Below are 16,765 nucleotides of genomic sequence, written 5' to 3' on the forward strand. Positions count from 1 at the left end.
ACAAACCACAGAAGGATGCGTATAGCTCACGCAACAGAAATCTGAGATTTAACACATGTTTGGCAACAAACGTTCTGCGTGTCCACGTCAACGCCATTGAAGACTTTGCTGACGTAGCAGGGACTTCAAGGGTTGTCCCATTTCACAGGGGAAGATTTAAGCCACTATCTGTAACTCACTGTTCTGTTACAAAGAGGGGTAGGGGTAGAAATAAGAAAGGGGATTGTGGCCTTACTTATATTCATAAGCTTCCTCTTCTTCCCCCCAGGCTCAGCCTTCACAACGTCAGACAACCTGTCCCTGGGCTCCTGGGTTACCACCACCTCCGGCTTCTCAGGCTTCCAGCATCCGCAGTCTCTGCCCCACCCCATCCAGGGCTCCCTGCCCCCCTACAGCCGGCTGGGCATGCCCCTGACGCCCGGCGCCCTGGCTGGCACCATGCAGGGCGGTGGGCCGTCCTTCCCCTCCTTCCACATGCCCCGCTACCACCACTACTTCCAGCAGGGCCCCTATGCCGCCATCCAGGGACTGAGGCACTCCTCCACCGTCATGACCCCCTTCGTATGACCTCTATGGTGTCTGTAAGGGCCGACTCCCGCCCCCTTCCCACACTCACAGACACACACACACACACACACACACACACACACACACACACACACACACACACACACACACACACACACACACACACACACACACACACACACACACACACACACTCACACACACACACACACACACACTCCTCGCTCGGCCAGGCCATCCGTTGTGGCCGACCTATGTACCTTTGGTGACAACCCGACGGGTCATGCTTCATGCTTCAAGCGCGGATCCGCCCCACGTCGAACCCTCACTATTGATTTGTCTTGGTTTGATGTCTCTCCTCCAGAGTGATTTTCTTTGTGTTGTAAATATTCCCACTGTAGGCCTATCCCTCCGTCTGTGAAAATCCAAAAAACAGAACAATCAGTGGGAGGTAGTACGAGAGAGAGAGAGCGAGAGAGAGAATGATTATGAAGCAGATCTGCAGACTCCTCTTATGAACCTCAACGACACAAATTATTTCATATGAGCTTCATATGAACGGATGTTACCTGACCTGAGTTCCAGACGACACCTCAGCCTTCTAGAAAGAACAATATTTTTGGGGATTTTGGTAAGTTTGTCAAGGCAGTGGCTGTAAGGCAAGTGGATGGAGACTCACTTTGGTTTGGAATTTTCTGGCATGAGTCTGGGCAAGTGTCCGAGAAACCTTTCTTTGAATTGCCCAGTGAAATATCTGAGCTCAGAAAGGGTTTCAAACATTTCTCCGGTGGAACAGGGGGTGGCAGCCATCTTGTTTGCTGTGTCTCATTTTAGAGATCTGGCAAAAAGAAACAAAAAGCAATGTTCTGATGAAAATAATGTCAATAGCATATGGTAGAAAGCAATGTACAAATATGTGAATGCTACAAATATAGCCAATTCTTACTGTAGAATAAAATACTTTAGGAGGCATGCAGAATCCTGTAGATCAATCTTTAAATAGATAACAATGGTAAGTTTTCACCTTAATTTTAGGCTTTCTACATCTTCAGAAGCAAAAAGCTTTAACGACCAGTATTGTTCAAATATGTGCACGTGAATTAGGTTGTATTGTACAAATGTCCACCTTTGCTTTTCAATGAAACTACCTATAGAGAACTAAATGGCTATCCATCTTGTTTAGATCAAACACCGCCGGTGTAATGTCTAAAATGAATGTGCACCAAAATTCAGAATCAGATGACCAGATTCAACATGTGCATGTGCGGATCATGTTTGAAAGACATTAATTGTTCATACCAAATCCCAGAGATACACATATTCTTTATCCTTCAGTGTTGTTACTGGCCGGTCCTCTTGATATCCAGAGCTAGCAGTCACTGGGACTAGAGAGCCTCCCGAAGCTAGCGCATGGCTGACTGTGGGCTCACTGTGTGGGGCTGCCCCAGAGGAAACCATCGTTATTCTGTCCTTCTGACAGGATGGAGGGAAGCGGTAAGGAAAACTCTGTTTACAGCTGGGAGCTCGGAATTTCCTCACTGATTGTCTGCATAAAGGTGATTGAGGTGTTTATATGGCCAAAGTTAAAGCAGTTTGAAAAATGTTAATAGATAAACATTTGGTATACACAGGCACTGTGATGAATTGGTGATGGATGACATTCCCGTTAAGAACATACCTGTTTTCAAATGCTATTTAAGGAGGGGACAGAATAAGGGGTTTGGATGCAGTTACAGCCAGCATTCAGAATGACATCAGGATTATCTAATACACATACCAGGGATATGATGAATGATTTACAGAATTGTGTGAATTGTCAGACATCTTATTGATACCCACAGAGGAATGCCATGAAAGGAATTCTGAAAATATAATCCAAATACATTTGCATCCTATATAAAGATCGACCTTGGTTCAAAGAAAAGGTTAAGTGGCAGCATGACATCAAACTGGTGCTTAACAGTAATATATAAACTTCATAATGTGACCCCTTGCATATGTTTTGTGTGCAAGCAGTACAAGCTTATTCACCTGAGGGCCATAGGATGAACATGGTTGCTATTATACACTTTACCCACCTTATTCCGAAATTAAAGTAAATCTCTGGTCCTGTCCTGACATGAAATGTATCAAAACAGATTGTACATATAAAGTGAACTTCATAACTGTTGTTAGATAACATTTGTCAAGGACTTCTCTCTCTGTATTCGCTCATCTTTTACGAACACTGAAAAATAACTGCTTATTTGTCTTTGTTTCACTTATTTGGTTTGTTGGTGAATTCTTTGTATGCCATACATAGGCCTAACCTGAATATGACACCCAAGATATTGTGTTTTGAATTTTAAGTGCAATATATTTATTTTGCTCTCTGAGAAGGAAATGTAATGTACTATGCCACGTTTAAAAAGTTGTTATTTGTAAACTTGAGAAATATATATCGCCACACAATGATTTGTTTGCATTGTCTTTTCTATCAAGTCACTCATTTGAAAACACAAGTTTAACATATGATCAGTCTCTGATTTTGGTATTCTGTCCATTACATCTCTAAACGGATGACTGGTAGGACTTGGTTTATATTTTCTGTTGCATAGCTTTTTTAAAGAAAATTATAGCTAAACACCAACGCTTTTGACCTTGTTTTTTATCGATAGCAAATTAACTGATGCCCTCAAATTCTTTAAATGTATCCTACAGCGCCCCCTAGTGGTGCATCTTAGTGAGTGCTTGTTATGTGTTTTTCAACAGCAAAAGAAAGCAAGCAGAACAATGTTTGAGCTCTTCTAAAATGTTAATTGGGATGCAAGGAACCTTTAGCTCTTTGTAAACAGCTGCCTGTTAGGGCTCTTGCTCAAGGACAAGATTGCCATTTCAATTTAAGAGGTGCTTTAGCAATTAGACAGGGCTACTGGGACTTAAACCCTTTTAGAATGTGAATTGATACAGCCGACCGTTACACTGCAAGCATATACTGACCGCAATGCCCACGGACAGCCCAAAGTCAGCACACAGACATGTGTGCATGTATATGCATGTGTACCGTGCAAATTGCAGGGGCATAAACAAGCAATTACCTATAAATAAAGAGTACACTTCATCTGACTGTGTCTATGGGCATCTACTCATTTAGTGAGACACACACATCCACATAGTGTGTGTGTGTGTGTGTGTGTGTGTGTGTGTGTGTGTGTGTGTGTGTGTGTGTGTGTGTGTGTGTGTGTGTGTGCATGTGTGTGTGTGTGTGTGTGTGTGTGTGTGTGTGTGTGTGTGTGTGTGTGTGTGTGTGTGTGCATGAGTGTGCATGTGTGTGTTAGTCTAATAACTTTGGTATGCAATCAAGAAGGTAGACAAATGAATTGGCATACTCGAAACACAACTGCAGTTGTTAATTAGCAATGCCCAAACAGCTGTTTGACTTCTGAACCTGGAATGTTCAAAAGGATTCTCCCGAGACTAATGACACTCTTGTACGTTCTCAGTGGAGTCAGGTGTGTTAGATAAAAGCTCCAAGGCAATCCACCATGACCCTAAATGACACGGCCATGTACACCGACCGACCCACTCACTAAATGCCTGCCTGCCCCCTTCCTTACTCCCTGACCACTGTGTAGAAGCCCCCCGCTACACATGTCCTCTCTACACATGTAAACCAATACACACCCGTCTATCACCACCACCATCACCGTCCACCGCAGAGAACCCCCCGCCGATCGATGGCGGGACGTTAGTCACCGTTTCACCAGGAAGAAGGGCCCACTTCCACCTCGATAAGAATCAGTTACATCCTTTGAAAATAAATAAATAAACAAATAAATAACATCCCAGTGTGGCCGTGATCGGATTAGAGGGATAGGGGAAGGGCGGACGAGCCACCATGAGGTATGGCCAAACAAATTGAAGACAACAGTCGGGCCCGAGAGTCCATTTCGGGGCCTAATTTACACAGTGAGTAGCGCAAGCTGAATCTGATGTCATTTCCATCAATTTTGCATTTTGCCCCCTCCTTCCCCCACTTTGTGCTTTTAGCGGTCGTTTGAATCGTCTGGTGGAGGATCGTGGAAGCATAATAGGAACTCCGGAGGGCAGACACGGTGCATTACAATGTCGGGGCCGGCGTTTAGCACGGCGCTCCAGTGAGAGCGCTCTGCTGTGGGAAACAGTGTATCCATCGCTGGGTGAACCCTCTGCAAATGGCAGACAATGTGGTAATAGCTCAGGGGAACAGCCTTTAGTGCTTGAGACAAGCTACTTCAGGCTTGTTTTCCTCTTCCGCGAATAAAAGTTAATCATGGAGGACTTTTAACATGAAAGAAGACACATCTTTGAGGAACGTCCGTACCATATGCAGAGTAGTCTGAGTTCGCTTGAATTTAAGAGGACTGTGAATGCAATCCACGGATGCATAGTTCATGTATAGTTTAATAGTCCACATCGTCTGTAGTATTGCTGATTTTATTATCGACCAATACCTTGGAAGACCTTGAACAACTCCATGTGTCTCTAACTGTTGAGTGTTCTGACCCGACGATGATCATCTCGTTGACCTCAACAGGCTTCTGCTGTACTGGGACAAGCTTCCGACCTTAGATTCTGACCTTTCTCGGCCTCACTATTCTTAGCTGACTTGCAGATTTTTCACTGAGTGGAAACTCTGAGTAGGCCTAAGTATTTTCCCGATTGACATGCCTTTCTTCCAAAGGGAATAGAAGGGCAGAAAACATGATGATAATAGCACCCTAGGTCACTTTAGTCCCCCCACCCTTCATGTTGAGCAGGGCCATTTGTCTGTTTGTGAATAGTCTGTATAAATACTAATAGCTCACTGAAGCAGTATAAAACAATACTTCAAGAAAGCTCAATTGTTCAGGATTACTTCAGTGTCAGTGTCAACTGAAAACTGAAAACCTCAAGTTTTAATTGACTCATGCATCAGGGACACAGGCCGATGCCCCGGTCCGGCTGCTGGGGCTGGGGCAGGAGTGTTCGAGCCATGAACATGCACTTGTTGGATGACGTTGGCACAACTTATAGGGGAATTATATTTCAATATTGTGACAACGTTGAGAGCATCAAACTGGCATAGTTGTGGGCACCAAAACTAATGACCCAACTAGGAAGACCTAGGAAGATTTTTTTTAATCCAAGCGGTTGGATCTAATTCCACGTTTTGATGGTCTCGTGTGTGTGTGTGTGTGTGTGTGTGTGTGTGTGTGTGTGTGTGTGTGTGTGTGTGTGTGTGTGTGTGTGTGTGTGTAATCTACTCGCTCTCTCTTTTTCATTTCTAGCCGAATGTATCTGGGCTTCCGTGTAGGTAGAGGCAGCAAGGTTTGATAGCAGGAAACATCGGCGAGCCGGCGGCATAACAAGGACTTTGGATGATGAAATGTCCTACAATGCCCCAAACACCATCTCATATAGGAACCCTCCCCCCTCTCTCTCTCTCTGATAAGGAGAGTCTAACCTTTCCTGAGAGAGAGAAACACGATTGGATCGGCGTCTCAAAAAGGGGCAAGCGCAACAAAATCAAATGGCCGTCAAGCCCGTGTCATGCATAATTAATTGGTCCGTCTACGACCAACTACACAAAAATCCATGGTCATTCGATTAGGAGGTTTTGAAGGACTCTAGAAAGTGCATCGCTGTCTTAAGTCCCTTGCCCATTCACCTTGCTGTCTGCTCGTGTCTGCTGGCAGGAGGGTGTTAGCCTACACGCATTTAACAAGGTTAAGTGCTGTTTTAAGAGCGAACACTGGCGTTAGACATTCTTGGGTTTTAGACCAAGTAACTCAGGCACAACATTTATAATCCACCGGGTCTACTCCAAAACACGAGTAGAAAACTTCAAGGAAAATCTGCAGTATGTGACTTTCACTGCATTCAGTCTTGTTTGAATTTGTATGTAATCATCATTGATACAAAATAAAACAAACAGCCTTTTTTGAGTGTGTTTATTGCCATATACAAGGTTGCTTTTTGTATGCCATATTTAATTTACAGGGTGGCAAATAGTACATTGGACAATAATCAACCGCAGTTTAACTTATTTCTTTTAGGGATCAATTTCCTTAACTTCTAATAGAAAAGCGCAAGCACTTCTTAGTCATGCAGCAGCAGTGTACCTTTAGTACCAAGTAGTACAATGAAACAGTAAACACAACCACTGCACTGAATAGACCTCTTCTGCAACAAGGCTCTGCTGAATGGCGACGGCGCCCCCTTGTGGACATCATTAGAGGGTGGTGAAATACAGCACATTCAGTCAAACTGCAACTAGGCATTTATTTAAAAAGAGCAATTATTGAGGGCTTAATAACGATGCATAAACTTCATATATTTATGTAAATTCATATGGGGGGGCAAAACGATGGCATTGCATTACTGAAAATCAATCATCTTATCCAATTGTCATGAAAATACAATTGAACATGAAAAACAAAAATGTTTTCTTTAGTCGTCCAGCAATTTCCAACAGAAATCTCCCAAGTGTCTGAATTACGGCAGCCTTTATGAATTTTTCACAATAGAAGTCCCTTCTACTTACGATCACATAATTAATGAAAGAAAATCTCAAATAGAAGTACCATTAACTTGCCGTTTTAGATGTTTTAATGTTGTTCTTTCTAAAATGTCAGTTGATTTATCGTTTTGTTTAACAGGCTGTTTTTGCTAAATGGGCTATTATTGGCCCTGTTCACCTGGCGGTCATATTTGTTATAAATGCCAGCAGGGTGATTGAAGTTAATAAGGAATTGTTCATTCAGTATCCTGTTGGTGTTTAGAACCAAGGTCATACGTGTGTGTGTGTGTGTGTGTGTGTGTGTGTGTGTGTGTGTATGAGCTAGAGAGATTTCCCTCCATCTAAATTCATTGTTTCAGAATTTCATGTTGAAATCCGGCTGTTCTGACTAGACCATCCTGGAGAGTCATATCCCATGGAGAGTGTACCCTGTGAACCTGGGTAGCACGGCCTCTGGGGTGTGGCGTTGGTCGGGTGGATGGAGGGGTCGTGCTACGGCGGTGGTCATTAAGGTAGTGTCTGTGGTGGGAGTGGGGGACGACTTGATCATTAGTTGACAGGCTGGGGCCGTCCCTCTGGGACGAGGGAGGTGAAGAAGGTGCTGATGAAGGACCAGGCGGAGGTGAGGAAGCCTGGCTGCTGGACCGCGGCCTGGGCCTGGCTCTGCTCCTCATCGCCTTCTCCTGCTCCTCCACCTTCCTCCTCCTCACCGTCATTGTCCTCCATGCCCTCATCCATCAGTCGCTCCTGAGGGGGGGGCGAGAGTGTGGGGATGAGAGTTACTTAAAAGGTGACATATTTTACGACCAGGTGTGAGTGTGATTAGCAATTCAAAGCCGTTTTGAAAACACACGCGAGATCTATTTCTCTTCCTGAGGGACGTTTTCAGTCAACATTTCTATAACGTGACTATTTTAACCAATAAAAACCTGCCAAAATGATCTTGCCAATCAAATGCAGCCACTTGAGTCACACGACAAGTGTTTTTAATAGACAAAAAAACACTTGTCTAATGGCTCCGGTTCCGCGCCAATGTTCTGTCCGTGGCGTGCTATGTTCACAGGAGCAGAACACGCAGATTTTAGCGACTATCTGGGTGAGTCGAGGAAATGGAAGAAACCGCTGATTCTGAAACGGAGACAATCACAACTTCTCACACAGTAACAATCAAACAAACTCAAACAAACTCACAATCAGACAAGCTCTCAATCACACAAACTCACACACTAACAATCACACACTCACATTGACACAAACACTCACAATCACAGAGACACTGTTCTTCTGTGACACACCTTTCCTGTTCTCCCTGTACTCACTTTGCCTGCCCTGAGTCTGGGTGTGTGATAGTCTGAGTGGTCTCTTTTTTTCAGCCTCTGTAGTTTCATACATTCAGTGAGTTTGCCAGCAGGTTTTGACAATTTTATTTAAAGGTTGATGCATTTCATTTTGCAAAGAATTAATTTATTGTTTTAGTTCAACGGTTATTATTTTTATTTTTAAAGACCTTATTAATTGTATTATTTAAAAGGATGTTATTTAACAAATCGTTATTTGAACATTGCTGTTTTATATTTTGTTTGTGTCTATTTTGTACCGTTTGTGTTGCCCTGTATATTTAAAAAATAAATCTGGAGAAACTCAGTACTTACAGCATACTTTTTTACTCTTACTTGAGTAATTATTTTTATGAATACTTTTACTTGAGTATTTATAGTCTTAAAGTAACAGTACTTTTACTACTTTTGATTATTTGGCTACTCTACCCACCTCTGATAATATGTCACCATTAAAAAAAACAACATCAGGAAGACACGGAGGCCGAGCAGCAGACGAGAATACCACTGACCATCTCCTGGAGGTCCCGGTGCCGTTCCGCCTCCCCCCTCGGAGCTGCGTCCCGTTGTCCAGCCCCGGGGTCCTGCTGCTGCTCGGCCCTGAAGGGGAACCAGCCGGCCTGGTGCCTGACACACACACACACACACACACACACACACACACACACACACACACACACACACACACACACACACACACACACACACACACACACACACACACACACACACACACACACACACACACACACACACACACACACACACACACACACAATATTGGGGAAATGAGCAACAAAGTGCCTGAATGCTGAACCGGGTGAGCATGGCTGTGGTTCCAGGGCCGGTCGGAGAGGAGGGGGGCAGACTCACAGGTAGACCAGCAGCATGGCTCCGAGCACCATGACGAAGCGGCTGAAGGAGGAGTAGAAGTAGACGATGCCGAGCAGCACGCCGGCCCGCGACACGCCGTACAGCCGGTCCAGCCAATCGCGGTTCAGCTCGTCGTCGTTCAGCACGGCCCCGCCCTGCGCGTTCATCTGGATGTTGGCGTTGGCCGGCGGGTTCTCGGGCAGAGGGTTGGGGGCCGCCGCGTTGGGCCCCAGCGCCGCCGGCATGCGCTCGTTGGGCGGGGCCGGCTGCATTTGCGGTGGCGAGGGGGCGGGGCCAGGGGGCGCCAGGGGAGCGGCGGAAGTAGCGGGCTGGGCGGCCGCCACCGCTGCCTGACTAGAGAGAGAGAGAGAGAGAGAGAGAGAGAGAGAGAGAGAGAGAGAGAGAGAGAGAGAGAGAGAGAGAGAGAGAGAGAGAGAGAGAGAGAGAGAGAGAGAGAGAGAGAGAGAGAGAGAGAGAGAGAGAGAGAGAGAGAGATATGAGAGCCAGAGGTAGAGAGAGAGATATGAGAGAGCCAGAGGTAGAGAGAGAGTGTGATATGAGAGAGCCAGAGGTAGAGAGAGAGAGAGATATGAGAGCCAGAGGTAGAGAGAGAGTGATATGAGTGAGCCAGAGGTAGAGAGAGAGAGATATGAGAGCCAGAGGTAGAGAGAGAGATAGGAGAGGGAAGAGAAGGGAGAGCGAGAGAGAAGAAAAAAGAGGGGAGAGAAAGAGAGCAGTATAAGTTATCCATGGTTGTTGCATGCAACACGGTAATGCTGCTTTCACATGGATAAAAGCAGACAGCAAACAGGATAACGTTTTAGTGATGACAGGACTGTACTGTAATCTGGTGAGGCCGGCAGAATATTCAATCAACAGTAGATAGCATAGACTTATTGCTGTTCCCGCAATGGGATTCACAACGGTACATTACATAGCTCCCGCACACAAGAAGAATGGGACGATATTTTAAAATATATATACGGTATATTGTTTTGCCGTCCGGTTTATCCTGTGACTTCTGCCGTCTACTGGCTGTCTTGATCCATGTGAGGGAAACATGTGAAACTGTGTGCGTGTGCGTGTGTGTGTGTGTGTGTGTGTGTGTGTATACTTACTACTGCATGTAGTACTGCCGTGCGTACATCTGCTGCCACCAGAGGACCTGCATGGGCGTGTATATGGGGTGGGGGCCGGAGGTGGGCCCCAGCCCTGCCTGGGGGGGAAACGCTGTCCCCTGTGGCCTGGGGAGCACACCGGGAAAAAATTGAGTGAGATGTAGAGAGTAAAGCACCAAGAGGGCAACAGGGAAGAGAGAGACTGGAGCCTTTTTCTCTGTTTTTTCAGTGTCGGACTCTTACCAAGGCATGGCACCAGCAGCGGTGGTGATATGGGCGCCGGACTGGGGGAAGCCCCCTCGATACCTCAGCCCATCATTACCTCCTGGTACGGAGATGGAAGGGGCAGTTGGTGGACCTGCCTGATTGGCTGAACCGGCCAAGGAGGCGGAGCCGGCATCCTCGGAATTCTAAGGGACAAATTGAAAAAAAACGAAATTGCAGAATACCCAAACACATTTAATCTTATTGGAAAACATATTGATCCCATCGGTACAAAGTCTCCCTACTCACGCTACTGCTGGAGCTGGCGTTGGCAGTGGGGGAGGAGGGACGGGGCGGCGTTGGGGAGGCTGGGGGGCTGCGGGAGGCACACACCAGGTGCATCATGTGATACTCGTCCTGCTGCAGGGGGGGGCAATTAAGAAGTGATCAGCATCAGTGACACACACATAGGGTTAGTGTGAGACACAGGGTTAGAGTGTTACACAGGGTTAGAGTGTTACACAGGGTTAGTGTGAGACACAGGGTTAGAGTGTTACACAGGGTTAGAGTGAGACACAGGGTTAGAGTGAGACACAGGGTTAGAGTGAGACACAGGGTTAGAGTGAGACACAGGGTTAGACTCTAGAGTGTTACACAGGGTTAGAGTGAGACACAGGGTTAGAGTGAGACACAGGGTTAGAGTGTTACACAGGGTTAGAGTGAGACACAGGGTTAGAGTGTTACACAGGGTTAGAGTGAGACACAGGGTTAGAGTGAGACACAGGGTTAGAGTGACACACACAGGGTTAGAGTGAGACACACACAGGGTTAGAGTGAGACACACACAGGGTTAGAGTGAGACACACACAGGGTTAGAGTGAGACACACACAGTGTTAGAGTGAGACACAGAGTGAGAGGGCGACACAGGTTGAAGTCAGACAAATAGAGAGTGAGACAAGGGTTGGAGTCAGACGAATAGAGAGTGAGACACACAGAGGGTAGAGTGAGACACAGGTTTGAATGAGATGCATAGTGATACACAGAGTGAAAACTGAACAGAAGATTGATAGAGGGACCAAGAGAAGTGGTGTGTACCAGAATCCAGGCAGAATGCCAAGCTTTTGTAACAGTTGAAAAAAGAGAAGTCATTGTTGCTCCTGCCAGATCTTTTCAATTTGTTCTGAGCTGCAAACTCCCAACATCCCTTTCAAAACAACACTCAATGGGGCCGTGTACCAACCCTAGGACACTCACAGATACTGAACGTCCCGTTAACAAGTCACTATTGAACGTGAATGTGTATGGGCGCGTGTCAACTATTGCGTTAATGTTTAAAAATGTACACCAACACAAAGAAAAAAAAGGCACAATAAAGATGGCAGGCATGCAGTGCTCTGTTGCTTGAACAAATAAGGCTAGATCCTTACCTTTCTGAGCACATCTTTGAGCTGCAGGTGGTCCTGGAGCAGTTTGCCTGAGTAGACAAGCCTCTGGTCCTTGGACAACTGCAGAGAGAGAACGGAGAATGATACGTTTTCATGTATGTTTTCTCAACTATACTGTACTTGCCCAGCAGGTGGGCCGCTTCCATCTAAACCTTAATGACCCTTTTTATATAGTCTTATTTAGTTATATGAACGAGCTATAATAAAGAATCAAGCGGTTGTGAACTCTAGACAACGCTTCGTGCATGGCGATGTATCTCATACCCAACAATGCAGTTTAATGCATGCATACATTCTATGTTCCTACAATTTGAGGGACAGCTTCTCGCTGCTAACAGCAACTAGGGCTGATGTCAACGCAGCCCGTATGGAGGCGGGTCTGGCACGCTTAGACCTGAACTCGGTGATGGTCCACCTCGAGCGTGGCACGGCGCAATTAAACTGGTTGTGAAAAAGCAACTCAGTGTGGCATGGTACAACTCAGCACGGCCAAAAGAGCTGAAAAACCAAGGCTTACAGGCCCAGAGTGCACTCAAAAGGAGCAGCAGAGAATGCTGCAATTTGCATGGTAGCATGTCGTAGCACAGAGGCATGGTTTCATTACAACTTATACTTCTGTGCTACAAATGTACACAAGTGTACGACTTCTACCAACCATTTCCAATCAGAGTTGAGGAAGTATTTTGGGAATAGTGAATTTAACTCAATGGTCTCAGCCTCATTCAAAATATATAATTATCTTGATCATTATTATGAAATTGTTCGAACGATGCATAAAAGTGCCGTTACTGTATGAAGACCACAAGAATTCATTCTTAGAATGGCCCTGGCACTAAGCAAACAACCTTGGACTGAAACCTCAACATTGTTGCCAGGAGAATGCCACAGTAAACCTTTGCAGCATAAATGTTTTCTTTAAATTATGTAACACTAATATGAATAGTTTCCAAAGTAACTGCAGTCTTTGCTCAGGAAGGTCAGACAAAATGCATTTGGATAAATCTGTCCAAATATCAAACAATTGTATAGTTTGTGTGGATACTAGCTTGTATTGGCGTTTTGCATAGGTTATTGATGAACGCGTTTAGCAGTGTTAGCTGCATATGTTTGGATATTAGGGTTAAAGAGCGCCGCATTGTTTAATTTCTATGACCCCATTTTTTATGGAATTTGAATAGGCCGGAGCCAGTCTGAAGAACTAGCCAATTCCATACCTGATGTGTGTCCCTACACCTTTAATATCTCAACAGGTTGAACCATGAAGAGGACCTAACCTCAGACCTTTCTCTTGCGGTAACAAAACCACATCTACTCGGGCCTACTTGTGCATATTTTGACAACATTACCAAGGCTACCGTCAGCCTAAAAACAAATAAAAACTTCTTTATTACCTTTCACCCCTGAGAAACATTATAACGTAATGGCTGCAGGCAAAGGCAAGGTAAATATAAACATAACTATTAATATGTTCTAACATATACTGTTTACACAACCTACCGGCTTGCTAGGGTACACAATGGAGATATGGCTCTTCAGCTTCTCCACAGTCCAATTGAGGAAGCAGTTGATGGTCTGGTCATTGTACTTCTGGTTGGGCGCCTTGATGACCAAGGTGACAGGACTGTCAACTGTCCCCGAGTCCATTGCTCATATTACTACAATGGGTGGGTGGTTGGAGGTCAGGGCTCGGAATTATCTGTGGTCGACGATTCACCACTTTAGTGTCATCATTCTTACCTCATGGCACCAATCTAACCTGTGTCAATGATGGCTGGGAGGCCAGGTAGGTAGATCAGGAGCGGGGCAAAACACTGCTCTCATTGCCTTTCAAACTTGTTGCGGGTCTGACCAAAAAGCTGGTGGAGAAGGGAGTATCATTTTGTTGGTTATTTCATATGATTTTTTTGTATTTTTAGGATGGCTGCCGAGCAGAATAGTTAACATAAAACTGAATTAATTGAAGAACATTTGGCATGGACTCTGGTCGTATGTTAAATTCCGAAGCGTTACGGTCTAAATTAGATCGATGACGATATGACCTACCACTAACTACTGAACAGAAAGCCTTCAATGTCAGTTGCCAATAATACTAAAATGATTCTCGGGACATGATCGTAACCTAATAACTACTAGATGAGGGACCTGGTGGGTTGACATCTCACCTGCGACTTCTGTTGAGCTGTCAAAATAATAAGTAATCTCAAATCACTCACATGTAGTCAGCAAAACTAAGCCTGCATCCACATTAGTTGGTTATTCCTTTAAATAACAATACATTGTAGGTAAGACGGGCCTGTGTGAATGTTCAGAAAAAGATAACAATTTAAAAAACGTAGATTGGATAACTAACGAGTGGTTTTCGGGTCAACGATAGCTTGTTTGCTAGCAGCGCTAGCGGGCACACTACGTCGTGCTCACTAAACACGCAACATATGGAGCAACACAAGTAAAGGTTCAATTACATTTTTTGTCGTGCGGTTGCTTTGCATTTAGGGTTAAAATGCAATACAACCACCAAATGTGGTTTCTTGGTCTTCACGTCCACGATCCGTAGCTTGGCAGGTTTGTTGTTGTATTGTCGGGCGTGATACCGGAAACGACGTCATGGTTCCTCTGTAGCCTTACCGACGATCCTGACTGGACAACAGATGTTGTATAAAATACTGTATTCAACTGTAGTTTCTAATAATAATAATGAATATATTTAGAGATCCATGCCCATGTTTTGAATTTTTTTATTTTCACATTTTGACACATCTTGGATGTTTATGGACTGTGGGAAGATGGATTTCCAAATGAACTATGTTGCATTTGGAAATAAAATATGTTGAAAACAGTACTTATCTGACACAATAATTAAGTTGTATGCTACTCGTTTTAAATTACTGAGTAAATGAGTTAATAAAGATAATCTATTTTACAGTGGAGTATATTAATTTGCTACAGATGTGTGTTGTAGGTGTGTACACATGTTGCAGGTTTGTTTCTAAAACCACTGAGCTGACTTCATTGAATTTTTCATATTTCCAGTTTACTGCTCTAATTTTCGTAGTACTTCATTGGTTAACTGTTGGCTGTAAAAGTTTATTTTCAAGTGTCCAGGCATCCACCCCAGCAGGAAACGATCGAAGTCTGCCCATGCAAACGCGAACATCTCTGTCCACTCCGCCTCGAGGGCAGCAAAGTCCACCTCTTTGTTAACCGACGACTTTAGCTCTTTGAAATAATGGGTCAACAAGCCTGGCACTTTCTTTTGACACTCTCGCCCCTCCAGACAACTTCCCAATAAATAAATAACGTCTTTCATTCCACAGCCTCCGCCAACGTACTGAAAGTCAACTGCCGCAACATCCCGTCCTCCTTGGGTAAAACAAAAATTTGCTAATTTGGCGTCCCCATGAACAATGGTCTTGAAGTGACATTCATTTAGGGTGCTGTCGATGTCCCCAGCAGCTGTCTTGAGCTTGCCGTCCTCCATGGACTCCAGCTCATCTGGCCTGGTCTCCAGGTGCCAGTAGGTACCAACCGGCCACAGGCCTTCTGGATCCACACCCAGGAAGAGAGCATGGAAGTGTGCCAGCCATCTGAGACAAACACGTATTTCTCTGTCTTTCACGCTGGTCCTTTAATAAAAGGAAGTTTGATCAGGAAAATTATAATTTCTTTACACAATAGTCATTAAATACTTCTGTTGTATTCTGTTGAAGCAGAAGAGCTATATTATGTATTAATATTTGTGTCTGATATAATAAATGACATTTCAGAGATGTTACCTTCGCTGATCAAAGCCGGCCGCATCAAGATCCTCTAGAACTAACAGCATCTCTTCTCCACATGAATGGGTCGCCAGACATGCTGGTATCCTGCAGCTGGGCTTGGTGGAGTAGTTCTTGTACCAGTGGCTCTCGATGTGGTACGATTTTGCTTTACGCATGTGAGAGTGATCCGTACGCTCGGTATCATTTGGAAATTTGACGTGTTTCACAACAACGGAGGGCCGATCACTCCCTTCCAGATGAACTCGAATTATCTTCCCATAGCCGCTCCATAATGGCTGGATGTTTGCGCCTACACTCATCTTTGACGCGCCGCACGCCTGCAAGATGAGGTCCTGGTACTCTTGTTTCATTTTCAGATCAGATTAGCCGTTCAGTTTATTTAAACAGGACACCGAACGGCGTAGACATTTCAGAATTCAATCCCACAGCTTCGAAAACTTCACAGTCCCTTATACGCAAGAATATAAACAATGTACCCTATTTAACCTTAGGCCTGTCCAAACACGAACCATACACCGTGAAGTATCGTACATGAGCACATGGGGTTAGTGTGATAATTATAAATTGGTACATGAGTTATACCATCTACATTAACCAATAAAACAATAATAATACTTCCGATCCACGGAATTGGAGCTCTGCCACAGCTCTTCAGCCAAGCAGGATGCTCCAACGGAATGAGATATTCAGCATATTGTAGTGCCATCTACTGAGTCGGAGGGTAATTACGTTTGATAGTTGAACATTTTAGTTTGAACCAAAAATATAGAAGACATTATGAAAAGCTATACTAGCTATGATACTAAACATTAAATTAACTATTCGAGTATTTAAGTTTTCAGTTCAGTAAAGAGGGTACATTTCATTTGGAATACTTCAAATATTACAGATGCACAATAGAGTTTAAAGAAGCGACTACATTGTTACTTTCACAAATGTCTTAAAGTCTACACTTACCCA

General features: G+C 44.5%; 2 protein-coding genes across 4 annotated transcripts in view; one reads left to right on the forward strand and one right to left on the reverse strand.

Moving 5' to 3' along the window:
* The window catches only part of tbx20 (T-box transcription factor 20), an 11,387-nt gene extending 7,782 nt beyond the window's left edge, over positions 1–3,605 (forward strand). For both annotated transcript variants that reach the window (XM_056602910.1, XM_056602909.1), the window contains exon 8: positions 269–3,605. In XM_056602910.1, coding sequence (XP_056458885.1) covers positions 269–567 — 299 coding nt within the window. In that variant the 3' untranslated portion in view covers positions 568–3,605. The remainder of the gene's footprint in view (positions 1–268) is intronic.
* A 2,685-nt stretch (positions 3,606–6,290) lies between these two features.
* herpud2 (HERPUD family member 2) lies at positions 6,291–16,482 on the reverse strand. 2 transcript variants are annotated; one of them, XM_056602908.1, is made up of 11 exons: positions 15,800–16,482; positions 14,489–15,649; positions 13,783–13,882; positions 13,524–13,681; positions 12,009–12,086; positions 10,890–11,000; positions 10,620–10,786; positions 10,377–10,502; positions 9,259–9,612; positions 8,898–9,012; positions 6,291–7,795 (listed from the first exon to the last, which is right to left on the reverse strand). In XM_056602908.1, exons 4-11 carry the CDS (start codon positions 13,668–13,670, stop codon positions 7,598–7,600), a joined length of 1,296 nt encoding a protein of 431 aa, XP_056458883.1. In that variant the 5' UTR covers positions 13,671–13,681; positions 13,783–13,882; positions 14,489–15,649; positions 15,800–16,482; the 3' UTR covers positions 6,291–7,597. The 2 variants fall into 2 exon arrangements, with proteins under 2 accessions (XP_056458883.1, XP_056458882.1); XM_056602907.1 differs by having other exon boundaries at positions 6,293–7,795; positions 13,764–13,882.
* Between the last annotated feature and the right edge of the window lie 283 nt (positions 16,483–16,765).

Source organism: Gadus chalcogrammus, chromosome 11 (genome assembly GCF_026213295.1).
Source record: "Gadus chalcogrammus isolate NIFS_2021 chromosome 11, NIFS_Gcha_1.0, whole genome shotgun sequence".
In the NCBI taxonomy this organism is placed as follows: domain Eukaryota; kingdom Metazoa; phylum Chordata; class Actinopteri; order Gadiformes; family Gadidae; genus Gadus; species Gadus chalcogrammus.